The 26,240-nt window shown below is 49.7% G+C and overlaps 2 protein-coding genes and 1 pseudogene across 7 annotated transcripts in view; all 3 read right to left on the bottom strand.

The window, feature by feature from the left end:
- Positions 1-451: 451 nt before the first annotated feature.
- On the bottom strand, positions 452-1,895 carry LOC147341199 (melanoma-associated antigen 8-like; annotated as a pseudogene). The gene has a single exon (XR_015159449.1). The product of XR_015159449.1 is annotated as a melanoma-associated antigen 8-like (transcript).
- Positions 1,896-6,804: 4,909 nt separating this feature from the next.
- Positions 6,805-8,966, bottom strand: LOC147341198 (heat shock transcription factor, X-linked-like). The gene is made up of 4 exons (XM_086387160.1): positions 8,863-8,966; positions 8,511-8,751; positions 7,100-7,417; positions 6,805-7,014 (listed from the first exon to the last, which is right to left on the bottom strand). The coding sequence occupies exons 1-4, from the start codon at positions 8,964-8,966 to the stop codon at positions 6,805-6,807; spliced, it is 873 nt and encodes a 290-aa protein (XP_086243286.1).
- A 1,823-nt stretch (positions 8,967-10,789) lies between these two features.
- The window catches only part of TMEM185A (transmembrane protein 185A), a 41,850-nt gene continuing 26,399 nt past the window's right edge, over positions 10,790-26,240 (bottom strand). Inside the window, exons 2-8 of one of the 5 annotated variants that reach the window (XM_086387957.1) lie at positions 24,360-24,536; positions 21,567-21,774; positions 17,444-17,527; positions 14,123-14,299; positions 13,526-13,649; positions 12,161-12,359; positions 10,790-11,411 (exon numbers count right to left, since the gene is read on the bottom strand). In XM_086387957.1, the coding sequence (XP_086244083.1) occupies positions 11,396-11,411; positions 12,161-12,359; positions 13,526-13,649; positions 14,123-14,299; positions 17,444-17,527; positions 21,567-21,774; positions 24,360-24,536 (985 nt within the window). In that variant the 3' untranslated portion in view covers positions 10,790-11,395. Of the gene's footprint in view, positions 11,412-11,483; positions 12,360-13,525; positions 13,650-14,122; positions 14,300-17,443; positions 17,528-21,566; positions 21,775-24,359; positions 24,537-26,240 lie in introns of those variants that run through there. The other 4 variants (XM_086387959.1, XM_086387958.1, XM_086387955.1 and 1 more) reach the window with 4 other exon arrangements.

Raw genomic sequence — 26,240 nt, 5'->3', positions numbered from 1 at the left:
AAACCAGGTGTCTACCTGTTCTGACCAAAGTGCACATTATTTTTCAGACCCAGGAGATTTATTGGAGAGAAGATGAACTTCTAACACGCATGTCTGATTCCAGACTTTCCTCTCACTCGTAAGACACTATCTACAGTCTGGCTGTTGACACCACTCAGGTTGATTACCATCATCTCCCACAGAAGGAACCCAGCTTCCCAAAGCCCTAAACTGCCCTGGCTCAGGCACCAACACTCGAGTGCTCCTCCTGGATCCCCACCTCCATGCCCCGTATTGCCTGTTCTGTGGGACTATGGAACGTCTCTCCACCTTCCTCGTGTGACTGTGGCTCCTAGACCATCGCTCTGGGTATGGGGTTTCCCGCTTCTCCTAGTGTCCCCACTGCTAACACAGGGCCTTCCACAGAGCAGAGGCTCTGTGAAGTTTTGTGGACTAAATGAACCAGTGAGAAGGGGGGCTATTTATCTCATCAATTTTCTCCTACTTTCTTAAAGAATAACCTAGCAAAATCCGAGTAAACAGATATGGATTAGCTCTAGAGAATGACAGACAAAAACTATAGAACTAAGTTCTATAGTTAGTGAACTAAGAATTCACTACAATCATTTTTTGTTTTCCAATTCTTCCACCAACTATATATGCTAGTAAGTTCACATATCCAAAATAGTTGTAATTCCAATTCCATGTTATCTTGCTCAGGGTCACAAAATAAAATGGGAGAGTTCCCAATCTCTTTTACAAAACAGCAAAACTCTGGTCCTTTAACTGGTTAAGTGTACATGTGTGATCAATGTCATTCACAAAGTTAGATACTGAAGTTTACTAAGGCTTAAGGTGAGAAAACACATTTGAAAAATTCATAAAAAAAAACAGATTTATTTCCACGTCATCGCAGAGAAAAGGAACACAAAGATGTTATACACCGGGTTCCCCAGTGGCCCAGGCCATCACTACTGAGAAAGCTGACTGGTCCCTCTTCAGTCAGAGAGAGAAGGATGTTTGGCGGCTTCTCTGGGTCAGGGCTCCTCTTTTCCCTCACAGCCTCTGCAGATGGGGGTGGGAAGGTTCTGGAAAACCTTTGGCTGACTCTGAGCAGATACTCCGTGACTTCCTACTTGTTGGTCTCCGCATAGGCCCAGGGACCCCACAGGAACTTGTATCGATGAGGGTCGTTGTCAGGCATCTGCTGGTACTCCAGGTACCCTTCCTGCACCCACATGTGGGTCAGCAGTGCCCTGTGCTCCCGAAAGACGCATTGCTCACTCCTGACACACACTCAACCTGCTGAGTGTTCCCTAGACCTCCTCCACAGGGGCTCGGTCTCCATTCCGCATGATCAGGCTGAGGACGAGCACCAGGAGACCGGCCTTGGGGAAGCCCTGCCCACTGCTCAGCATTGCATTGCAGGTGAATCCCAGGGTGGAGACCATGATGTAAATGTGCTCCATGGGGTCCACCTCCTTCACCTCAACGCCACAGACCAGCTCCTTGGCCTGATACTTGGAGAGCAAGGAACTTCATCAGGTTAACCGGCATCTCATTCAGAGCTTCCTGGGACAAGGCCACTGCAAGGGAGACTGACGGGGAGGAGGCCGAGGCGGGTGCAGCTTCCCCTGCTTCAGCCCCCAAGAGTTGCTCCTCCTCCAGGTCCTGGGCCTCGCCTGGGTCCTAAAGGTCTTCCTTGGGCTTGCTCAGCTCACTCATCTCGAATCCAAGTGCAATGCCTGGGATCGAAGCACAGACAGGAATAAGGCAGGGGGACAGATGGGGACCATGGGCTTGGGGGGAGGGAGAGGATGAGAGTGGCCTCTGCTAAGAACTGCATCCTGGGCGGTCTGACACAGACCATGTACAAGTCTCCTCTTCATAGGTGCTTTCAGTCCCCTGGCTACCTGAAGGAGGAAGTGAGGTGGCTCCCCAGAGTGCAGTCAGCACAGCCCGAGATTTCCAGGGCTGACAAGGTGTGGGGATTAGGCCCTTGTGAGGTCCCTTCTGTTCTGGGATGGGGAGCCCCTGGTGCACACTCAGGCCACCCTCCTCACCTTGACTCCTGGCACTGCCTGGACCTCCTCTATTCTCTAACCTCTGGACATGGTCCTCAGACCTCTGCCTTTGCCTCCTGGTTCCTGGAGTTCCTGTGAGAGAAATGGAGGGGGCACCTTGGGGGTATCCTGTGGCACAGCCCTGAGCCTTCTGGGATGGTACAAGGAGTGGACTCTGTGAGGTCCCCCCAGTTGTGCGGTGGGAGGTCCCCTTAGAGTTCCCTTGTAGTGTTCACCTTTATCCTGGCACGACCTGGTCCAACCCCTCTGGGGGCCTGCATGGAAACTCAGAACAAGATGCGAGCCTGAACAGAAAGCACTAAGGGTCCCCACATGTGGCCACACTGCCCAGGGCCTCCTGCAGGTCCTCAGCTCCTCCTCACGTCCTGCCTGGCCTCCCAGCACTGAGCACAGGGGCAGGGGTCTGCTCGGTCCTCCCTAGGTGTCCGGGAAGTCCACCGTCTGTGGACCTGAAGCCTCAGCCCCCTACCTGATCACCTCAGGTCTTGAGGTCCCTAAGCCAGAGGTCAAGAAACTGCTCACCCTGTTCACCCCACTCTGCAGCCTCCAAGACCCCCATCAAAGGCAAGGATTCCTCCCTATGTTCGGGTCTAACTGCCTGATTCCTTCCTCTCATGAAGCCTGGACTCCAGGCAGGACCCGGGCTTATCCCGTCCTCCATTTTGAGGCCCTGCCGCTCTCAGGAGGTCCCCAGTCAGACCTAGTGTGCGCTTCTCACCCCAAGGGCTCCCACGGCCGACTCCAGGGGTGGGGATCTGTGGGGTCTTTTAATCCCTGGGGTCCCCTTAGTTCTCCTCAGGCACCTCACCTTGCCCCCGGGCAGGACCTGGATTCTCGCCTCCACCCAGCTGAAGCCCCCCCCTTATACCAGGGCCCCACTCTCTGGAAGACACGGGTGTCAGGAAGTCAGACCATGCCTGCTGCACTCATTCTACTCCACTGTCGCCCTGGACTGACAATGGAGATGGGCTCTCTGAGGTCTCCTCTGATTGGGGTTCACGGTCCTCTAGTCCCTCCTCAGGGTCCTCACCTAAACTCCTTCAAAGCCCAAGAATCTCCCCTCCAATCTCTGAGGCCCCACCCCTTATAACAAGTCTCCAATATCTCTGAGACCCCGAGCTCATGCCCCCATGAGAGTCGCCCCCGACTGACAGCAGGTGCCGGGACCTGTGGGATTCCCTGTGTCCTCCCTCAAGGTCCTCATCTTGAGCCCTGGCAGGTCCGGGGATGCCCCTTGTGTTGACCGGAGGCAGGGCCCTCACACCAAGGCCATCACTTCACTGGGATCCTCCAGGGGGAGTCTGCAGACACGACATCAGGGCTCCATGCCCAGGGCTTCCGAAGCTGAGATGATGCCCTGGAATTCCTCAACCCTCCTCCTGCTCTTCACTTTGACTCTCAGCAGGTCTGAGCACCACCCTCTGTCCCTGACCTTGCTCCCCTTAGAACCAGGCCCTCCCCAGCCAGGACCCCGAGAGGCAAGCAGGAGTAGGGGGCTCACTCCTACGACCATGCCGGGGTCTCCCAGGGCTGAGAGCAGTGATGACCTGGATGTCCTGGGGCCCCAGAGCCCCCCTCAGGGTTCTACCTTGACTCCTAGCACAGCTGGGTTCCTTCACTCTGCTGACCTGAACCCGGGCACCTGACCCAGGCCCTCACTTTACTCCCATCAGGATCAGTGACATAACCTCTGGATGCTGTTCCCCATGGTCCCCCAGGGCTGTCAGGAGGGCCACACATGCATCCCCTGGGGACCCTCAGTCTCCTCTGGTCCTCACCTTGAGTATTAGCAGAACATGGGCACCTCCCTCTGCCCACCTGAGACTGTGCCCCAAAGACCAACCCCTGAATCCCCAAGTTCACTGAGGAAGTGGGGGGGGGGTGGTGTCTCAGCCTGACAGCCTGCACCAGGGCCCCCAGGAGTCCCAGTAGGTGTGGAGTTGTGTTCTGAGACTCTCTGTTCCAGGGTGACTGCACGCCCATGTCCTCACTCAGGAGGGGGCCTCCTTAACCCTTGAGAGAAGGCTACAGTCCTAGCACAGATGCTAAATGAGGGCCTGCTGCACCCATGACCTTGGGGGAGCACAGGGAACCACTCACCTTCCCATGGGGGCCCCTCAGTATCACCAGACTTTGGAAATTTTTGTTTAAATGATGTTGTTTTAGCTGAAGACTGTGAGGAGTGGCAGGTGAGTTAGCAAGAACTCAGCAGCCTGGAGATGGCCTTTGGCCACTCACAGTGACTTCATTCTCCTGTCTGCAGTATCGCCAGGGTCATCTCCTTGGTGGCTCTCTCCCCACTGGTCTGCACTGATGCCCACCCCCCATGGGCCCTTCTTGTGCAGAGTGGCCAGAGGGGCTCTCAGGGGCCAAGAACTTGTGACTTGTGGGTTCTAAGTCCCCATTGGCCTGACTTTTTCCGCAGAAAGGAGAGACATTTGGGAGGAGGGTGGGTGGCTGGCCTCCCTGCTCCTGGGGCCCCTGAGGGCCAAGGACTCTGCCTCACTGCAGTCCAGCCCAGCCCCCATGATGGCCTGGCTGCCCCAGCCCCCCTCAGAGGCCGGAGGTGCTGCCTGAGGGAGGCTTGGGTGTCCCCAGATTTTCTGTCTGCAGGGATGTGCAGAGCTCATCATCTGGGGGGGTTTGCATGGGGCCTTGGGGAGCTCCCTGGCCGAGACCTCAGACCTTGGAGATGGGGACCTTCCCTCCCTTTCCAGAGGCTCAGAGGATGGTTGAGAACCTTGCTGCCTGGTCATAGGCCTTGCTTGTGGGGTCAGGCATGGACAAGACCCAGGCTGTGGTGTCTCATCAGCCTCCCCTGCTGGTTTGTAGCTCAATTCATCCCAAGGCCTTTCCTCATGACAGTTGCCACGGAGTTCCAGGCGGTTCCTCTTGCAAAGAGCTAGCACTCGAGAGCACCACCAGCTTTGCTCACCGCAGGCTAAGCCTTGTTTCTGTCATCCAGAAATCAGCCTTTTTCAGCCTCCCCACCTCATCCCTGTTTGGCCATGGCACCTCCCTTTGTGAAGGGACAGAGCAAGGGAGCCCAGGGGACAAAAGAGCCACTGAAGCTGGGGCAGAGCTGGTGGGAAGTGAGTTGGCCATGGATCACCGGCTCCCCAGGGTCTGCCCAGTTGGGCCTCCAGGGTCACCCTTGCCTAGTTGGAGCACTTGTGAGGCAGGCCCCCTCTCTGAGACACCCTGTCTGGTTGAATTGCATTTCCACTCTCCTAGACACTGTCGCCTGTGTGGCCCCAGGAACAGAACTAACCCTGTGCCACTTGAGCCACCTGGCCTCTCCTCTGGTGACCAGGGCATGTGTGGGGCTCGAGACAGTTTGACTGTCCAGGGCCAGCCCATCAAGTCCATGCTCCCTCCCGACACTCCTGTGTCACCTTAGGCTGCCGCCTCTGCCCAGCCCAGGAAGACCCATGCTTAGCCACTTCATTCTGCAGATATCCGTCAAAATCTACCAAGGACTGAGTGGTGGGAGTGAAGTACCACATGGGTCTCTTGATGTCAGGCAGCCTTGAGTTTGTAAATAAAAGGTGCCTTTTGTGACAAGCAGATGACTTGAGATTACAATCTGCCTATCTTTGTTTTCTCTATAGGTTTACAAGTAAGCAGGTGCCACACATGCTGAAGTTTCTAGGAATGTGGTTTTTAAATAGCAGCATCTGCATGTGATTCCAGGTCAGGAGGCATACAGAAGTCAAGACAAAAAAAGAATGAAACCTTCTGAAAAGTTAAGGTGTGCCCCAGGCAGTGAACCTTCGTAATGGGCTGTGTTTTGTCTTGGAAGTGAGCAGCCTGGTCGGGTGTCACAGCAGCTCAGTGCTGGGGCTGACAGAGCCCTGGCCTTCACCGCCCCAAGTCCTTTCTCAGGGGCCTCCTGTGCCTGCACCAGACTGCCAACAAAGGAGACACAGCCTTCTGCTTCCAGTGGACTGGTGTGTGTGCTCTCCCCTCTCCTGACCTCGGAGCTCTTGTGTCTGCAGTGTAACCCTGGAGGGCTATTTGCTCTGATCCTCAGGACAAACTCTCTTTTAAGAGAAAGCACATTATAAACTGGACACCCCAGCGAGCAGAGGGTGCTGAGTTGTGACACCCTCGGAGTGCTCAGCTGAAAAAGGAAAAGAGAAACAAGAAAATGTCACCAGATGCAGGCCCTGCAATGAAGCCAAACCTCAGGCCTGCTGTCCAGACAACAGCAAACCCCGAGACTGAACACTCGCAGGCCTTGGGCAGGGACCACAGGCTCCAGCCCTGTGCATCTCAGGACAGGAAGGGCTCTTTTGGGACCCCCAACAAGGGGAGGCCTAATTTATCCTCATCTGTCAAGTGAGGAGCCTGCTGGACAGTGTCCCTGTGCCCATGAAGCCATTCAGTCAGGCTCTTGTCCAGCCTTTGATGGGTCTTTTCAGTGAGTGGGTGCAGTGTCTGTGGGACTTCCCCAGGTGTGTGTAAGAGGTGCCTGTGTTGTGCCAGGGGTGAGTGGCCATCTGTCTTGCCTTCCCAAGCAAGCAGCTACCTGAGGGGACTCAAATGCTCAGCCAGGCCCAGGATGGAGGCACTGAAGACATGTGCTGGGTGGGAAATCCCTCATGTTTTCAGCCTCTTTATTGCCCTGAAGTGTTCTGACCACAGGGCAACCTCTCTCTGTCTGAATAGGGTGCATGTTTGGGGTCCTCTGGGGGCACACCTTAAGGGGGTGGGGATTACGGGAAAGAATGGCTGGAGATTATGGGAAAGAGGGGCTGCCTGAGCAATAGTAGAAGGGGTTCAGGGCCTGAGCAGTCAAGATCAGGTTGGGGTCTGGCCCGGCAGCCATGACAGGCATCCAGATGGAGCACAGAGGTACCAGCATGGACACTGGGAGCTGGCCAGGGGACAGGTTGAAGATCTGGGTGGGCACAGTGGTGGGGCCCACCACCACCACGGGAGGAACCATCTGGGCAGGGGGCCAGGTGAAGCAGAGCCACTGGCTCTGAATGGGCAGGGCCGCCTGTCAGGACAGGGACTAGAGAGAAAGGAACCTGCGTGCCCTTGGGCTGCCAGGTCTCAGGACCCATCAAGGGAAGCAGGGCTGCTGTCCCCAGACCAGCAGCAGGGACGACATAGGTCCCGGCCAGGCCAGTGGTGGGGACAAGTTCCACGTGGCTCGTGGTCCCCTGGGCAACCTCAGGGCAGGGTGACAGGCCATCCTGTGGCTGCACGGTGCTGGGTGCAGGAGGGACACCCAGGTCTGCTAGCCTGCCCTTCACCTGCCAAGACGCAGACTTAACGCCCACTCTCCTCTTCATCTTCTTCAGGAGGTGTGGGCTGTCTCTCTTAAACAGGGGACTGTAGCAGAACTGTAACCGGGGTTCACTGAGAGAGAGAGAGAATAGCAAAGTCCTAGTGTCAAAAGGAGGCTTACTGAAACCAGCACCCTCCTGGCTAGGCCCCTGGGTGCCCTAACCCAGCCATCCCCAGGCCTCATGGAGAAAGCAGGACCCTGTCCCACAAGAGGCAGTGCCCCAGCTTGCCCATCTAACATCTAGCTTGACTCACTAACTCACCATGGCCTCTTGCCCTTGGAAAATGACTCAGAGTGGCCCAAGGATATCCGTACAAGGTCCTCAGAGGGCACTTGGCATTTGCAGCAGGCAGACTGCAGAAGCTTCCCTGCTTTCTATGCAGGTGTTGACCCTTGGCCTGCACTTCCTCGGCTGAGCAGGACATTTCCCAGGAAAGGACCTGTGCTTCCCTGCACTAAACTTCTGCTCCACAGCTATGGGAGGCATGTGCTTAGTCAGTTGTGTCTGACTCTTTGCGACCCCATGGACAATAGCCCACCAGGCTCCTGTCCATGGGGATTCTCCCAGCAAGAATACTGGAGTGGGTTGCTCTGCCCTCCTCCAGATCTTCCCAACCCAGGGATCTTCCCTCCCCAGGTCTCCCGCCTTGCAGGCAGATTCTTTCTGGTCTGAGCCGTGAGGGAGTCATGGGGGTACACAAACCCCTCTCCCTGCCTGCCTCCACCCTGGGCCCATTTGTTCCCTGGCTGGAGGAGAGGAAGGTCCAGCATTTGAGCAGTGTCATTTCTTTCCCCGGTGTGACTGCGATCTAAGGGCCCACGGATCAGCGGTACCGAGTGACACCTGGCCCCCGGGTAGCCTGACCTGATCCCTACTGTGCATTCAGCTCACCTCCGTTATCTCACACAGACATCCCCACTGGAGAAAGAGAGGAGGGGCAGTGACTTCTTTGTGCTGAGAACGCTCAGGCTCTCCCCCTCACAACTCCCCAATGCAGCACGCAGCACTGGCAGCTCCAGCAGTCACGCCGGTCCCCAGTCCTGTCTTTACACTCATCTTTCCCTGCAGGCCGGCCACTGTCCCTGGCGGCCCTGAGGTTGGCACCCACCCCGCTCCTAGGACCCAGCAGGTACTGCCCGGCCCTTACCTTGCTCAGGACACAGACAGGCGGCTCCTCCATGAGCAGACTGGTCAGGCAGAGGGAGGTGAGCACATCCTGGCACGCTTTGCTGAATCCATACAGACTAAGCTGGCAGACGAAGCTCTTCAAGCAGTCTGTCTCAAATAACTTGCCTGAGCCCACCCTCTCCAAAATGTCCTTGAAGAGCTCCTCATTGATGCGTAAGCAAGTGCCATCTTCCTCCCACCAGAAGGACATAAAGCAGTGACTGTTGATGATGGGAAAGGGGAGGGAGAGGAGGCTGCCCTCTCCCCCAGGCAGGGCACGACACTGCACGTGAAGAGGCACGGTGTGTGGCCTCTTCAACAAAGGCTCTTACCTCAAAGCCTGGAAAGCGCTCTCTTCCAGCAGCAGCCTGAAGCTGCGGTGGCCCACGGGCACAGGCTGAGCCAGGGCTACCGAAAGGTCCGCAGGGAGGGTCATAGCTCCCTGAGCTGAGGGCCAGAGGCCCTGTGTTTGGAAGAAAGGGAGCCCCCCTGAAGCCGGGCACCCCGTCCATCGCAGGGCCCTCCTTGTCTGCAGCCACGTGGAGAGTGGTGTGTCCCTCCTTCCTGGAAATGGGACAGTGCAGTGGCCAGGAGCAGTCCAGGCTCACAAGGGTGCTTGGCCCCTCACCAAAGGCCTCTGCTTGCTTGGGGCTAACATTACAAGGCAGTCATTAAGTGACCTAATAAAGGGCTGTTGTACCCAGGTTGCTCAACGTGTCAGCTTCCTGGTCCACGCTCGTCATGGCAGTGGGCCCCATGACACTCGTGCATGGGCATGAAGTCTCAGGCCGAGCACTTGTGCGAATCGGGCATGGCCTTCTGGTCCTAGAGTCCCAAGTCTGGGCAGAAACACACCAACAGACATGTGACCCTCAAAGTCAGCCCATCCTCTGTGTTCACAGGTGCCTTGAGGGTTCTGGATGGCACCCTTGTGCTCAAGCACAGCCACGTCCAGGCTGGGGGTCCACAGTCAAGGGTACAGCCACCCGGCCCCCTGTGCACTGTCGCTGGCTGGGCATCCAGTCCTCCACACAGACCCTCTCCAGGTCCTGCCATTGGTCTGCAGGAGCCCAAGGGTGGGGGCTGTAGAGGCTATGGACGAGGTCCCAGGGACACAGGGCAGGTTGCCGTCCTCTGGCTTCTGCAGCCTGCCCATGTCTACCCCAGGCTGGCCTTGCTCTGCATACTGTGGTCCCAGGCACGTGTGAGGGGGTGGTTGCCCTGGGCCTTCACACACAGTGTGGCTCTTTCCTTTGACCACCATCCACGGGAATTCCATCAGGCTGTGTCCAGGCTATGAGAGCTGCCATCCTGCTCTGGGGCCTAGTGCTCTAACATCAAAGAGGCTGCCATGCAGGGCAGCCCACATGGGCGGCCCACCCCACTAATGCCCCTCACCCCAACTCTGCTCTTGGGGTTGAAGATCTTCCCGAGATTTCCAGAATCAGAAATGCCTCTGACCTTGAGGTGTCAGCCATCCAGCCCAGGAGCCCGGCCCAGTGGGTGAGAGAGAGGGCTTGTGTGAGGAGATGCCAAGGTGGACACGGCTGCCCTGCTGATCCCCAGATGCCTGGCTTGCCCACTCTGAGCCTCTGCTTCCCCACACAGGTAACCCTAGGGGCACCTGCCTCACGGGGTCCTGAGGACTTGGGGGAGGTACAGGAGGTGGCGAGGTTCCTGACACGTAAGTCTGCCACGTGGTTATGGGGAAGTGTGCTGTGTCTGACAGCAAGTCTGCATCCAAGGTGCATAAGCACTGATCTCCCGGTGGACATTGGCTCCATGCTTGAAGCCTCTGGTCACCAGCGAGGGGTGGGCTTCCTTGTCGATTCTTGCAAACTGGGGGCTGAAACACCACTTGAATTAAATGTTTCTAGACACAGCTCGAGTGAGCTAGATAGAATTTCCCAGTGTTTCCCTTAGACAGAAACCCTACTCAGTGCCCTCCCACATGACCCAGGAATGCCTCAAACCCCTGAAAAGGCGAGTTCCATTTTAGACTGTCTGGGACCCCACAAACACTCTCGGCTACCTCCTCACCATCAGGATTGTGGCAGGGCACTCCCTGCCAATGGCTGAATCCCCAGGCCCACCCTTTCCTCTATGTATGTCCTGGCTGCCCCTGCATACTCCTGAGACATATTCACCCACCCCTGCTCCCCTCAGCTGGCCGTGGCAACTCGAGATTCCCTTTTGTGCTGGCCAAGAGAACTCCCAGCATCCTGGTCCACATCTAAAGCAAGACCTGCACAGTGCACATGGAAAATGAAGAACTAGTTTATTGAACAGCTAAAGGGGAGAAGAAGAGTAGACTGGGCTACATTTGTTACATACCAAGCAGGAAAGGCAACACCATTCCAAGTGTGCCCCTGAAGAGAGCACGGGCTTGTTCCAGGCTGGTGTCAGGATGGAGTGGTGGTGCAGTGTACATCAGCAGAGCCTGGTTCACACAAGGCAGTAGCTGCCCTCTCCCCCCTGCTCCTGGGTGACAAAGCCAGGGCTCCTTTTACCCTCTTTTACTCATGGCCATCTTGTTTGCATCGCATCTGCTTTTTTCCTTCTGACTCTCGGCTCTACCCCAAGCTCCTGCAGTGTGTGATGGACAACAAGCCCCACATCTCAACCTGTGCACGCTGCTGGACATTCCCAGTCTTGGCACCTTGTCCAGCACTCCAGCTCCCAGGCGTGCTTTACGGTTTTCTGCAAGTCAGTGTTCCCAGTGTGGGAGAAAAAGTACAAACCATTTCTTGCTTACTGTGGCAGTTCTGGCAGCAGCAGCTAGTATGTATATGGAGAAACTGAAGAGGAGATGGCAATGTCCCATGAAGGGGGTAGCACTCCAGTGGTCAGGACAGGGGTGCGGTGCTACTGGCTTCTACTTCTGCAACAGAACATGTATGTCTCCAGTACAAGCTTGTAAAAAAATACTTTAACAGAATATACTGTACAGAACTAGGATTTAACACGGTATATTACAACGCTAAAATATTTGTATAAATACTATACAGGCACGGAGTCACTCCATTAGAAAGGGCTCACCAATGGGGTCAGTAAAAACCCAGAAATGATGTGTATGGCAGGAGCATGGCCAGTCACAGTGGCGTGGGTGCATGTGAGGCCTGAGGCTTAGTCAGGGCCCCTGACCACACCACAACAGGAGTTTCTGAGCTAAGTGGCCAGGCTGGCTTGGTTCAATAATACATTTTTCAATAACACTTTTGACGGGAATTTTCACACTTAGAAAACCAGCTGGGTGGCCATTCCTTCTTGGGCCCAAGTCAGCTCTGAAGGCACCTGCCCACTGGGAGTTGTTTCCTCTGTCTCCATATGCTCCCTCCATCAGGTCCAAATCCGCTGATGTGCACCCTACACCACGCTGCATGTTCCAGGCACCTGCCAGCCGCATGTCCCGTGGCGGTGAGTCACTGGGTAGGCATTGAGTGCAAACAAGGCATGAGATGGAAGTCCCTGGAGACCCAGCTCCAGCTCCAGTTCAGGGTGGGAGGGAGGGGGTGAATGGAGGCAGAAGAAGGTGGAAAAGAGGGCGGGCCAGGTGCACTCTTGATCTGCCCTGGGAACACGGTCTAATCTGGCATTTCGATATTTAATTTGGGAGGTGGGAGGACGTACTTCCCAGGGCTCTGGGTGATAACCACCCGGGTCTTCTTTCGAAACATAGGAGCGATCTTAGGAGGTTCTGGAACTGGCGTTTCTTCAGTTTCCTCGCTACCTTCATGGTGGAGGTCGTAGGAGATGTTTCCATATTCTCTCAAAAACGGGCAGATTTCAAGCAGAAACTGACAGAAATCCTTGCGAATCCCAAACCACCCTGAAACAGAAGAAATGTACTTTCTCAAACACTAGCCTCTACTGAATCTCAGGTTGCTTTTCTTTCCTGAAGAGTTTTTCTTGTATAATGTACTGCTTTATCCTGACATCTTAGAATGAAGCCTAAGCTAGGCCTCAATACCAACAAGGACCAGAAGGACGTCCTGCAGCTCTGTGGCTCCGTAGCTGGGGCTCCTGGACTGGCAGCCCCCAGGATGTCTCCCTGGGGCCTGTCAGGGATGCAATCTTGGGCCCTGGTCCAAACCTCCTGAATCAGAAACTCTGTGTGGGGGGTGGGGTGGGGGGTAGGGTGGGGTCTTGGGGCTCTGATGGGTCCTCCAGTTTGAGAACTACTGCCCTAGTGAATCTCAAATGCCTATGGCACCTAGATAATGTCAACCACTCAATCTTCCTGGCCCAGGAGAAAGCCATGTGCAACAAGGAATGTTATCCAAGAAAAAGGTTTCTGTTACCCCTGGAGTCTGGGAAGACAATAGGTATGTGTTGGTCCAAGCCAGCAGGTGGCCTGAGCTCACAGAGCCACTTCAAAGCTCCTTCTCCAAGGCCCGCTCTTCCTGTCTGGGTACCACTAAACCATCAGGTCAGTGCTGGCTTTCCTTAGGTACAACATCTTGTCACATTAGCTTCCAGAAGGGTGTGCTTCAGGGTTACATGCAAAGGAGCTCAAGGACTAGTGAGGAGAGGCTCTCATCAAAGAGCACTTCTAAACAGGTATCATCACAATGGAGAGGGAGAGCGAGCGAGCCAGGCACCACTGCTGAGAGTCAGTGATATCAAGAATGATGCTGCCAAGAGTGAGGAAACAGATCCCGGAGGATGTCTAGAGTTTGGGAGATGATGCGGATTTTCACTGAATCTTCAGGAGCCCCTGGCTAGAAGGGATAATGTTTCCCTTGTCACAGTGAATGGACTCAGAGAGGCCGCCTGCCATGCTCAGTTCTCCAGTCACAGGATTAACAGTGCTCCCTTTCCTGGAAGACTCCAGGTCTTCTCCAGTCCCACCTTCCCCAGGGAAACTCCTTGATTGGGGTCCTCAGGTTCATTTTTTCATAGAGCAGGGCCACACACACACACCCATATAGCCACACACCAGACAGAGATGTGCACACCCACCATTCAAGGACTTCTGAAATGCTAAGTACATACAGTGGTTTCCGCCTTTCTGTCCGAAGGTGGTTGCCATCAGAGTGATCAAGGAAAGCCAAAGGGGGACAAATATGGGGATACAGGAGAACGCATTGTGGCCGTCCAGCTTATGAACCAGCAGGATCTAAGGAAAGAGAAATGGTCAATGTTCTGTCAATGGAGTGTCTGAAAATGGACCCTGTCTGAAGCCAGGCTGCCCACCCTCGTCAGGCCTCCTAAGGGGGAAAGGTCACCCCACAGGAGATAACAGAAAGCCTCAATTCTGGGGGAAAGGATGAGAAGAGCTTTCACATGGCTCTTCAGGACAAAGCAGAATCCATCCACCTAGAAAATTTCCAACATCTGGCTTGTTATGGGAAACTCTTCCTGGTGTTTTTTTTTTGGAGGAATAACAGTGCCCACTCTCTAATTCTCTATAGGGCTCAAATACCAAAACACCACATCCAACTTTCTCTTTCTAGAAGACAACATTCAGATGCATGGTAGCTGGAAAGGTCCACTTCCCACTGCCAGCTCCCAGGCCTCCAAAGAAAGGCAGCTCTACTGTCCTGAGCTCCTTTCAAGCCCCAGGGGCGCACAGTCTGCCAGAGAGCTTACCTCAAAAGTAAGGAGTGGCACAACGATGGTCATCCAGCTTAGCGCCATGGTGATGTGTGTCCTCCTCTGCTCTGCGATCACATCCATGGAACGCAGGAACAGGACGGACCACACGATGTAGTAGAGGACTACCAGACACAGAAACGACATGAGAATCCACAAGGGGACACACACGACCTGAGGGCGGGAGGAGAGAAGAAAGGTCTTTAGGGGAGGCACGACTGACTTCATCCTGGATCTCTGCATGTAAGTGGGTGCCAGGCCTGGATGTGGCCAGCGTGTAAAGAGGACCTGCTGCTCCTGGTGGGATCCCCCGCAGCCAGGGCCACCCTCGGGGTGGAGAGCAGCCATTTCCCTGAATCTTGAGCTCACTCAGCTGGCCTGCGCTCTGCCCACCTCCCCTCTACCTGCCAAGGGTAGTGAGGCCACCCCAGCTCACGAGCATGTCCCCTCTTCCCAGGCACTGCCCATCCTGCCAGGGGTTCTGTAGCTAGAGGCTGGGGATCGTGCCCCCTGGCAACTCAGGCTGCCCAGGGGACCCATGACCTCCATGAACTTGCACATTGAGGCCAGGAGGCTTTTCCGCTGCCTCGCTCAGACGGGTTCTGTGTCTGTTGCTGTCACACCAGAAAGACTTCGTTTCACCCCCCATATAAGCCCAGAAGATGAGTCCCAGGGGCCTCACCAAGCTCCCTCTGTTTGACCTTTTACCCCTTCTCAATGGCCCCTTGGGTACATCTGTTGTCCCTTTGTTTTCTGTTGTGAAACAGTAAAATTGACTGTTTTCCATTGGTGGCCAGTTCCATGATGGTTCATACATGTATGTGTAGATCTGTGGGGCCTTGGGCGAGACAGAGGATAACTCCGTCACCGTGCCACACTCACTCATGCTCTGTCTTTGCTGTGTCACCACCTTACCCCAACCCCAACCCCCAGAAGCCACTGCTCTGTCCTCTAACACAATACTTTTGTCTCTTCAAGAATGTGACAGAGATGGACTCATAGAGCATGTCACCTTCCAAGGCTGCCTTCTCCCACTCAGCAGGACATCTCTGAGATGCTTCCAGGCTGTTGTGTCTATCTACCAGTCACTGCTGAGTGGTGTTCCACTGGATGGATGCACCCAACCCTGTTTATCTGCTTACCCTGGGAAGGAAATGTGGGTGCTTTCCCGCTTTGGGCTGTTGCAAATGAAGTTGCTGTAAACACTTGTGCCCAGGTTTTTGTGTGGTATGTTTTCATTTCTCCAAGGGAAACACCCAGAATTGGCACTGCTAGGTCACATGGCAACTCTATGTTTATTTAACCTTATTAGAAATTGCCAAGACATTTTCCAGAGCGTCTATCCAGTTTGGCCTTTCTACTAGCAATGGGCAAATGTCCTCGTCCCTTGGTTCCGCCCTAGCACACCTGGTACTGTGGCTATCTTAGCCATTTTGATGAAGGTATTGTGGCACCTCATTCTGGTTTTTATTTGCTTTTCCCTAGTAGGTAATGATGTCCTTTACATGTGCATATTCACCATATGTCTATCTTCTTTGTGAATAGTTGGTTCAGTCTTCCGTCAATTTTAAAATTTGGTTGCTGAGGTTTTTAGTTTTGAGACTTCTTTAGATGCTTTAGATATATGTCCTTGGTTACACATGTGTTTTATGAGTATTTCCTCCTAGTCTGCAACCTGTCTTTTCATTAATATTACTTTAATTTTAAGCTTCTTTTATGGACCATGTTGTTGGTATCATTTCCAGGAACTCTTCACCTAACTTCAGATCCCAAAGACTGTCTCCTCCTAACAGTTCTTTGGTTTTCACATTTCATTTTTAGACGTAGGACTTAAGCTGGACTCCTGAAGAGGCTGGACCTTCTGCATGGAGGTTTGCTGTGGTCTTCCTCCTAAAGCACATCTGGGGTCAGGCACAGTGGCCTGGCCCTCGTGGGTAGAAAGTCAGTGAGTAGCCTCACTGGGCTTCTCTTGAACACTGTGGGAAACCTGCAGTCAGGCTGTTTCATCTGCTAGGATTTGCACAGCACTGGGGCAGGAAAAATTCCTTTGTTTATCTATAGAAAACATGCATAGTTTTTCCTAATCATTTTTTTTTTCTGATTGTATCTTATACTCAAATTGTGGTCTTAACTCACATTTGTTTCCACCATGGTACAAGAGAAAGCTCTGAGCCCAATTACCATTCTGCAGATACAGAACCCTGAAGCTTTAAGATGGATGACTGAACAATTATCAAAGACTTTAGGAAGAAGTGATTGATCTTATCTTTATTCATTATAAAGGCATCTTTTATTCCCTTATTTTCTTCCTTGTCTCCAAATGAGTATTTTCTTTTTTTCAGTATATTTTTTTACCTTTGTAATTTTTTTTTTTAAAGGTAAACCATGTTTATCACAGAAAATGTCTTGTGTACAAAAGTACACAACAAGCAGTGGGGGACGGGATCCCAAACCCTGGCAAGACCTCATCTCACATAGGCAATGTAAGTCTTCTATCTTTTCTCTCATCTTCTTTCTATGTGTTACTAGTTGAAATTGTACTGTATTCTCTAATTTGCAGCTTGCCGAGAATGGATGGAGCCATTTACGTGTGTGTGTGTGTGTGTGTGTGTGTGTGTGTATGTGTAGCTCCATCCATTCTCCTACCTATGTAAGCACAATCAGTTTTAACCACACAGCCTTTCATGGAAGTCAGAGGTCACTAGCGTGACTTAGACTTCATCCCTGGCAAAAGTATAAAGAGGCACAGTTTTTTTTTTTTTTTTTTTGAAAAAGGGAGCTGGCAGTGCAGTTTATATTTCAAAATCTCAAAAAGCTCTTACTCTCTGGGCCAGTAATACTGCTTTTGGAGTCTTTCCTAAAAAAAAGCAATGAAAAAAAAAACAGGCAAAGATTTATCTACACAAAATTATATGCTGCAGCATGATTTATAGTTGTAAAAACACTGGTAACAAGTTCAATATTCAGAAATTAGAGGACAGTCTGGTAAATGTATTTGAAGAATATTTTGTTATCAATTAAACTTTCAAAGTTATATATATAAAGAGCATTTATTGACATGGAAAACTGCTTATGACACAACATTAGAACAACAAAGCAGGATACTAAATTATAAATGCAGTATGATCTCAATTATCCTTATGAAACAATAAACCCCCAAACAAGGAAACAAAAACCACTAACCATGTTATCTCCTAGGGGATTATGGGTGATTATTATCCTACCACTTATGTTTATCTGTCTTTTCCAAGATTTCTATGATGAACATGAGTTTTATAATCAAAAAAAGTTTTTTTAAAGATTTAAAAAGTTACATACAAGCCAGGGCCAGTGAATGATCTTGTCCAGTCTTAAGGCAATGAATATAAACTGGAGAATGTTGACAGAACACAGGATTTCTAACTAAAAATGAAGAGAAGAATCAGTTAAACAAAGTAATAGTTGTATTCAATACCACAGTTGTTTGGTTAACATTTTAAAAAGGCAATTCAAATTATAATGCAGCAAAAGTTTTATTACATCATACTTGGAACCTCCTGATTTTCAGCAGAGAGGAGCAAAGCAGTGCTGTGCCAAGGAGAAGCCTGGCTCTGGCCTTGTGTCCTGTGCTCTCTGCTTGGTGGCTGCTTGGCCCTTTAAGCTCATCCATGCAGTGACCTGTTTCCAAGCTTGCAATCTGTAGAGGCAGTCTTTGCTGGAGTCCCCAGCTCCCCTCCTGCCCCTTCCCATACGTATCTATATTAGGATGGTTCCTAACCATCACTGTCCTGCCTTCTTGTGTTGGGACTCCGCCTACACCCCACACTTTCCTTTCTTGATCCTGGAGGACCTTGTCACATCAAGATGTCACTCATGGATGCTTTACTGCATCTTGAATCACACCATGCCATGGATCCTTCCTGCAAGCACATGTTCAACTCATCTCCATTAGACACGAAATAACCCCAAGACCAAATGAACCCACACTTCTCTTGATCTAATGCCCCTACCAGCCCTAGTTCTCTCTTTCCATCACCACAGAGCTTTGTGAGACACCGTGGACACTGGAGTCTCCATGGCCTCCCCTGCCACTCCAAGCTCTGGGGTCCACTGTGCACTGGCCTCTGTCCCCACAACAACTACCTGGAAATTGCTTTCCTCCAGGTCCCCAGTCACTTCTGCAGCACTGGGGACACTGCCACTTGCACCCGACTGGGCGCTGCCACACCAAGTGACACTGCCCACCATTCTTCCTTTGTTGAGGAACCCAGTGTGTTGTCTCGCCAGCCTCCTGGTCTCTGATACTTCCCTATCAGGTACCTTTTTCTCTCTTTAAATGGTGATGGCCCCCAAAGTCTGCCTTCTCTACCCACTGGAGAGACACAAACACAAACATGCGTGCTTTCTTGACTCCGTTACTCTGTTCTATTCGGCCTCCACACCTCTGGCAGGCACGCCCTCCTCCTGCTCGCTTCTGCAACTTCCGTCTCCACTGCAGCCTTCCTGCCAGGGCCCAGAGTCGGCTCTCCCTGAGGCACTTCAGTTGAAGCCATCCCCTAGAGAGTCGATCATCTCCCATACCTGGCCTCCTTCACCCTGTGCCATAGCTTCCCATAGCCTCCTGTCTCACTGGGAGCCACTACAGCCTGGATTCCCCAAATCAGGACATGGGTGCACAGCTGCACTCCCTTCCCCATGCTCTAGGCTCAGGCACTGCCTATGTCCTCTACCATGCAGACTTCTCTAGGGTCCCTAGCCCAGTCTCTGTCCCAGTGCCCCACAGGTGGCCCTCCTGCTGGCTCCAGCACTTGCTGCTCTTCAACAGCTCACCACCACCCACAGAATGAAAATCACAGGACACTACCCAACCTGGCCCACGGCTGCCCCAAAGCTCCCAGTTCCCTGGGCAGTTAGTGATTCAGCCATTCCTTCCGAGGCCTATGGGCCAAAAGAAACATCTAATGGTTCCACTGACTTAAGTCATTAGATCTAAAAGGAATACTGACATCCTAAGTAGCACTCTATGGATTTTTGCACAGCACTGCCTTCTCATGACAGAGAAAGCCAACAACCTAGACTCTTCTATGACACCACTGAAATCAATGCAGTGTGCCCTAACAATAAGACCCAAACTATGTGGAGCTAGTAGTTCACTGTGTATCCCCACAGATGTCAGGGATCATTGGTTCTCCCTCAAAAATGCCCAATATCCCATGGTACCCTGTGAGCACCCTGTGGTGCCTTGGGCAGCTGGGCACTGCCTTGAAGACCAAGGACTGGCCCTTAGTCAGCCCAATCCCTCTCTACAGCCTCCCCACTTCTCCCTAGTTCCTTCATTTACACTTTATGCTCCATGCATTTTTTCTGTGGAAAAATACAAATAATGTAAAACTTACCATCTTGAGTCTCTTTAAGGGTACAGTTTAACTGTATTAAGTATATTCATATTACTACCATATGAGTATGACTGTGAAACCATCACCACTTTCCATCTCCAGGACTCTCTGCATCTTGCAAAACTGTGCTCCAGTCATATCTGAGCCACTGTTCACTTGACATGACAGACTTTCTTCTATGTCTATGGCTTCTTATGTGTTATTTCCTCTGCCTGAAAAATACCATCCCCTTTCCTTCCTGCACAGGGCACCCTGCCACACCCTGACTCCTCCTGCATGGCCATGGGGAAGCCTAGGCCCACTAACCTCTAACCAAGGAGTACTCCTCCTCCTGAGACACAAAAACCAAGAGGGGGGCTCAAGTCTTGGCATATGGTTTCTTCTCGCAGGTAGATTGCCAAGAGTGTGACCCTATGAGTGACATATTTTCTAGAACTCTGCATTAGGAAAATACATTTTTATGCCTAGTATAGTTGTAGCCCTGGTATATGCTTTCATTTTCTAAGACATATAGTTCCAATTTTTTAGTTTTCTTTAATCTCTTCCTCAGCTCCCATCCAACAGTATTTACGTAACTTTCTCAGTGCTTTTCAACCTGGGTAATGCTGCTTGGCTGGGGAGGAGCTAGGAAATGTGCACAGACCCTGCTGGATGTGAAAATAACCTGCGGGAGCACATCCACTACTGTTTACTAGGCAGACATCAGCAGTAAGTGATCTGAAATGCAGGGGACAGTCCTGCTCAAGAAGACATTTCCTATCCCAAAGGACAACAGCATATCCAGCCCCCACTGAGGAACACTGCCCCAAATAGGCAAAATCTAGAAAGTTTAATGTCAGTGATTTTGTTTAATATACAAATGATTTTTAAACCATGGTATTGTTACTTCATTTGCTCAGATAATAGAAAAGAATGCAAAGCAAAAGACGCATAAGGTGGAAAGGTAAGTGTGATGGGCTGGAAATGGCACCTTCAACAAATACGGGGAATACAGATTTGGGGCAAGTGAGGTAGGAGCCTGGAGCTCGTGTGGAAATCAGAGTTGAGAAATGCAGATTCAGGAAGTGAGAGCACAGAAGTGGCAGTGGAGGCAGGAAGTGTGAACGAGATCATTCAGAGGAAGTGTGAACAGTGAGGACAGAAAATGCCCAAGGTTAGGATCCTGATGCTGGGAAAGATTGAAGGCAGGAGGAGAAGTGGATGACAGAGCATGAGATGGTTGGATGACATCACCGACTTGATGGACATGAATTTGAGCAAGCTCTGGGAGTTGGTCATGGCGTGCTGCAGTCCATGGGGTCGCAAGAGTCAGATACGACTGAGTGACTAAACTGAGGATCCTAAGAAACAGTGACTTGTGAGGAATAGATGAAAGAATTCAGTGAAGAAGCTGAATACAGGCTGAGGTAGCCAGCTTGGTGGAGGGACCCAGAGTGTCAGGACCTGCAGAGTGGTCAGTGAGACAAGGGCTCCAAAGGCCTCCAGATGAGGCAGCAGGACACGGAGGTGGGGGGGGGGCGGTGGTGCAGTGCCAAAGCAGGCAGCGTGGCTGTAGTACTTGGTCATTTAATCAAAAAATAGTCTAGGTATTGCTGTGAGGGTACTGACTTTAACTAAAGGAGATTCCCCTCGATGGTATGGTTACATCTCATCCAATCAGCTAAAGGGCCTTAGGAGCAAAGACCATGGTTTCCTGGAGAGGGAGAAATCCTGCTGAATCTCCAGCGCCCATAAGCACGTGAGCCAGCACCTTCCAATAAGCCTCCTATGTGAACACCTATCTACATATCTGCAACTATATCTCCATCTGCATCTATACTACTGGGTCTCTTTCTCAGGAGAAGCTGGCTGATCCAGGTGGACAGGGAAAGACATGAAGCAGGAAGAAGCCTGATGGCCTGAGAGAAAAACCAGTGTTTAAGTCAAGAAAGAGAAACATGATTATTTCCATTGTCTTTCATTTCCTTATATACCATGATCCAGCATTAGTGATCAATCTCTTCTATCACAGTAACTCATCAAAAGATTCTGATTTTTGAAACCTTCCTAAAAATATGAAATCTCACCTCCAGTGACCTGTCATGGCGAAAGCCCCAAACACAAGCTGCCACAGACACGGGGGAAACGAAGAAGAGTGGCATGAAGACCAGGAGCCAGAAGTGGCTGCCTCTCTCAATCCTGTCGCACACCAGCACTTCAAACATCAGCAACAGCAAGTGGATGCCCACTGCAATTAGCATGGCCTTGAACTCCACACATGTTTCCCCTTCTGCTCTAAAGAGGGACAGAAGAAGAAGAAAAAAACATCCTCAGTTCAAAATCTCCATAGCGAGCAAGCAGCCCAGCACACCAACTTACACGGATACTCTGGATTGTATTTGTAAATCTGACAAAAGGCAAAGGGAAATCAGGTGGAAAGCTAAGTTAACATTCCTCTTTAAGGGGCAATCTTTCAAACATCAAAGAACTACCACATGACAAGCAATGAATATTTACAACCAAACCGGACTTAAGAGTTTTAACTGAATATTCTCAGAGGCAATACCACAGTTTTTATTTCCTGACAGTGTACATTAACACTTTTGTTCATAAATTTAAATTCAACTACTTCCAAAATTATTTAAGCTATTACTTCTAATGCTAACAGCTGACACATATCCCTTAAATCTCATGATCCCCTTCTCTCAATGAATTAAAAACCATGTAAATCACATTTCATGCAATACAATAAAAAAAACCCTAGTTTTACTGCATAAGTGTCTGTTATATTTCAAGAAAATATAGCAACTGTTGTTAGGTGCTATTTTAAAATGCAAATCAAATTATTAATGTTATTTTCCTTCCTATCCTATTCCATTAGGATAAACTAACACCTGCAGATGCTAAAGAAGAGCCATTAAAACTGTTCTTTAAATCAGTTTAAGCTGCTTATGGATCATGCATGGACTTAATAGGTTAACAATTAAAAAAATAATAAGGCCACTAATCAGGAAAATGGTTAAAAATGCGTCTGCAAGGCCAACAATGCACTTAATTCAATATATAGGTGAACATCTGTGATGCATCATGTTGGTGTGACTTTAGAACACAGAGAAAATGAAATCAGAAGTTATAATCTGTAAGACCCAACAATGTTCCACTGGACAATGTTGACGCTAGAATGACCATGTCTGTACATTCAGGACACTGAACTACACACATACAATTCCTTTTCTTAAGGGAATCTTGAAAGGTATCTTAAACCAAAAGAAAAAAACTCAAACAGTTTCTAAACAACTAGTGGAGCTTAAACTGTTTAGCAATTTCACTTTTCATTCTTTAAGTAGCAAAGGTTCTTGTTCAGTCACTAAGTCGTGTCTGACTCTTTGTAACCCTATGGACTGCAGCATGCCAGGCTCCTCTACCCCTTACTATCTCTTGGAGTTTGCTCAAACTTGTGTTCATTGAGTCGGTGATGCTATTTAACTTTCTCATTAGAAAAGACCCTGATGCTAGGAAAGATTAAAGGCAAAAGGAGAAGGGGGCAGCAGAGAATGAGCAAACATTCAGTTCAGTTCAGTTCAGTCGCTCAGTCATGTCCAACTCTTTGCAACCCCATGAATCGCAGCACGCCAGGCCTCCCTGTCCATCACCAACTCCCGGAGTTCACTCAGACTCACGTCCATCAAGTCGGTGATGCCATCCAGCCATCTCATCCTCTGTTGTCCCCTTCTCCTCCTGCCCCCAATCCCTCCCAGCATCAGGGTCTTTTCCAGTGAGTCAACTCTTCGCATGAGGTGGCCAAAGTAGAGCAAACATTAGATATGTGAAAATATCTCATAAAAAAAAAAAGATTTGTGGCCACACAGGTAATCTTAAAAAAAAATCTAAGAATTTAAAAAAATCTAAGTTACACACTAATGTCCCCCATCTGCTAAGGCTCTGTGTGTGGCTATTTTCAAGTTCTTAGCTACATATGTGGTAACATATTTTAGATGATCTAAATCTTATTTTTAAAGTTCATAGTGAAGATTTAAACAAGTTGAGATGGCCCCAACTTATATACTTTTCTCATATGAGCAGCTGCATGTATTCCCCTCTTCTCTCCCCACCTGCCTACTGGGCATTCTGTCACTCCTTATCTGCCTGGTGATGGTTTAGAATAGCTCCCCGCAACAAGTCGCCCCTTTTTCTTTCCAAAGTGGCAGACTTTGCAAGGGAGAGCAGAGAGACTCTGGTGGGCCCCAGCAGCAGCAGGATGTGCACTGGAGTTAAGCCCATGACAGGGACTTGGACCAACTGAGGCGTCCAAGAAAGGTGTGAGGGGAGGGGTGAAGGTAAAGAGTGCACCTCTTCCTGGCCCCCAGGGCTCTATTCTCCTTCACAGCATCTGGGTCTCATCTTTTCCAGTCTCAGGGCCTCACTGTGTCCTGGGCAAGCTGCTTCCCCCACACCACTAATAGGCCTAAAATCCCAGGACTAGGAGATTGGGGTAAGGGGAGACCCAGTTCCAGAAATTAATGGAGAAGGGTATGTCCCTGATGGCCAAAACTAGAACTTTGATTTGTAGAATTTCTCCTACAAACATGATGGTTTCATAACTTCCTTGTCTAGCATGGTGTAACAGTTCTATATTTTGGATGCATTTTAGATTACATAAAATTTTGTGGGCTGGCCAGGGACTTAAGTAACAGTGGCTATCAAACACTTAATTTTTAAAAACTTAGAATAGATATAAGCTTGCTTATATTATAGCTCTTCTAAAACCTCTGACAGGTAGAAAAGAAAATACTCCTTACTTTATGAGAAGTGAAAAACAAGATACTCCCCCCTGCACCTGCCCAGGGTAGAGACCAACAGGTTTTATAAAGCAGTATTACCGATATTGGGGATTCCGTGCCCAGACTCCAGTTCCAACTGAGGCTCCAACAATGACCATTAACTTCCACAGCCATATTGGAGCAAAAACAGCCCAGTAACTCCACTGAATGATGCCATCTAGACGAAGGGCCAGCAACACAGAGAACAGCAGTAGACAGGCATAGATGAGGAATTTACTAGGAGAAAAACAAAACAAAGAAGATTCACATTACAAATAGGCGATAAAATGAGGTGTGATAACAGCATTAACTTTTTAGCATGTGAAAAGAATCACCAATTCAATAATCATATATTGAAAATTCTATGTAGAAGACATACTCTTGTTAGAGGATAAAAGAAATATAAAGAAGACTAAAACAAGTTCCCTACTTTCCAGGGCTTCCTGGTAAGAGAAGTCCATACAGAAACATATATAACAGGCATATGTCAGAATGATTCTATGGGTAGAATGTGATGCCAGCCCACAGAGGAAACATGGATTCTGTCTGGGGGGGACTGGGAAGCAGAGAAGTGATAAGCCTGAAGCTAGTCTGAAGGACACACAGAAAGCTACCACACAGGAAAGGATATGAGATGAGGAAGCATTCCAAGCAGAAGGAACTAGCCATCCAGACATGGAGACTGAAAAAAGTTGACAGTTCAAGATATGGTCAACTTGTGTCACTAATTATTTGATTCTATTTTTAAAAAAGTAGCCACCTGCCATAATCATTTACAGTAATATTTTAATCCATGTGTTAGTCTTTTGGTGACTGAATTATACACATACATACACTCATATTTTATATAAAACAGACTTCATGAAGAGGATGTTTTAAAAATATTAATTAGAAATTACATTGTTAAGGACTTCTACTTACAACTTTGGTAGAATATGAGGAATGCAGTCTTCCCTCCCACCTTAAAAAGAAACTGGATGAAATATATGAAATAACAGTTTTCAAACACAGGGCAACAGGCAGTGAAGGACCATGATGGCAGAAAGAAATTTGGAAAAAAAAAAAAAGGAAATAAACTCTATCAATGCCCCAGCTTACTGCCTGGAGCTAAATTCCAGACTGCAGTAAGAAGGCAGTTAAAATCTAACCCTATTGCCAATTACATCAAATGTAAATGTTCTCTGTTTGTGTGAAAGTCGCAGTCATGTCCAACTCTTTGCGACCCCATGAACTGTAGCCCACCAGGCTCCTCTGACCATGGAATTCTCCAGGCAAGAATACTGGAGCTGGTGGCCATTTCCTACTTCAGGAGATCTTCCCGACCCAATGCTTAGTAGAAACGATCTCAAGTCAACAACTTATGATCCATCTTAAGAACCTAGGAAGGGAAGGACATTTTTAAAAAATGAATGGAAGTCAATAATAAATACATACACAAATATAAATGAACTACATAAGAAAGATGTTACCTAGAACTAGGGGAGAGGGCTATGGGGAATTGCTCTTTTTTTTTTAAATTTTATTTTATTTTTAAACTTTACAATATTGTATTAGTTTTGCCAAATATCGAAATGAAATTTCACTTAGCACAATGTCCTCAAGGTTCATTCATGTTATAACAAGTGACAGATTCCTTCCTTTTAAGGATGAATATTATTCAGTTGTATGTTTATACTACATTCTGTTTATCCATTAAAAAAAAAAAAGAAAGATGTTAGAGAAAAATCAAAGAAATTAAAAGCTGGTTCTTTGAAAAGATAAAAAAGAGCAGAGACATTATTTTGCTGACAAAGGTCCATCTAGTCAAAACTATGGTTTTTCCAGTAGTCATGTATGGATGTGAGAGTTGGACCATAAAGACAGCTGAGCGCCAAAGAATTGATGCTTTTGAACTGTGGTGTTGGAGAAGACTCTTGAGAGTCCCTTGGACTGCAAGGAGAT

The sequence above is a fragment of the Bos grunniens genome, chromosome X (genome assembly GCF_055505025.1).
Source record: "Bos grunniens cultivar Pamir isolate PY7600 chromosome X, Bosgru_T2T1.0, whole genome shotgun sequence".
NCBI classification, from domain to species: Eukaryota; Metazoa; Chordata; class Mammalia; order Artiodactyla; family Bovidae; genus Bos; species Bos grunniens.
This window is presented reverse-complemented; position numbering and strand designations above follow the sequence as displayed.

What these genes read in the sequence shown, in the direction of transcription:
- LOC147341198 (XM_086387160.1), bottom strand. Translation starts at nt 8,966, where the DNA reads ATGACCCTCCCTGCGGACCTTTCGGTAGCCCTGGCTCAGCCTGTGCCC. An exon ending in AGCGCTTTCCAGGCTTTGAG is followed by an intron (nt 8,752 to 8,862) that starts GTAAGAGCCTTT and finishes CATCATCAACAG; the next exon opens with TCACTGCTTTATGTCCTTCT. An exon ending in GGCAGCCCAAGGGCACGCAG is followed by an intron (nt 7,015 to 7,099) that starts GTTCCTTTCTCT and finishes CCCCCTGCCCAG; the next exon opens with ATGGTTCCTCCCGTGGTGGT.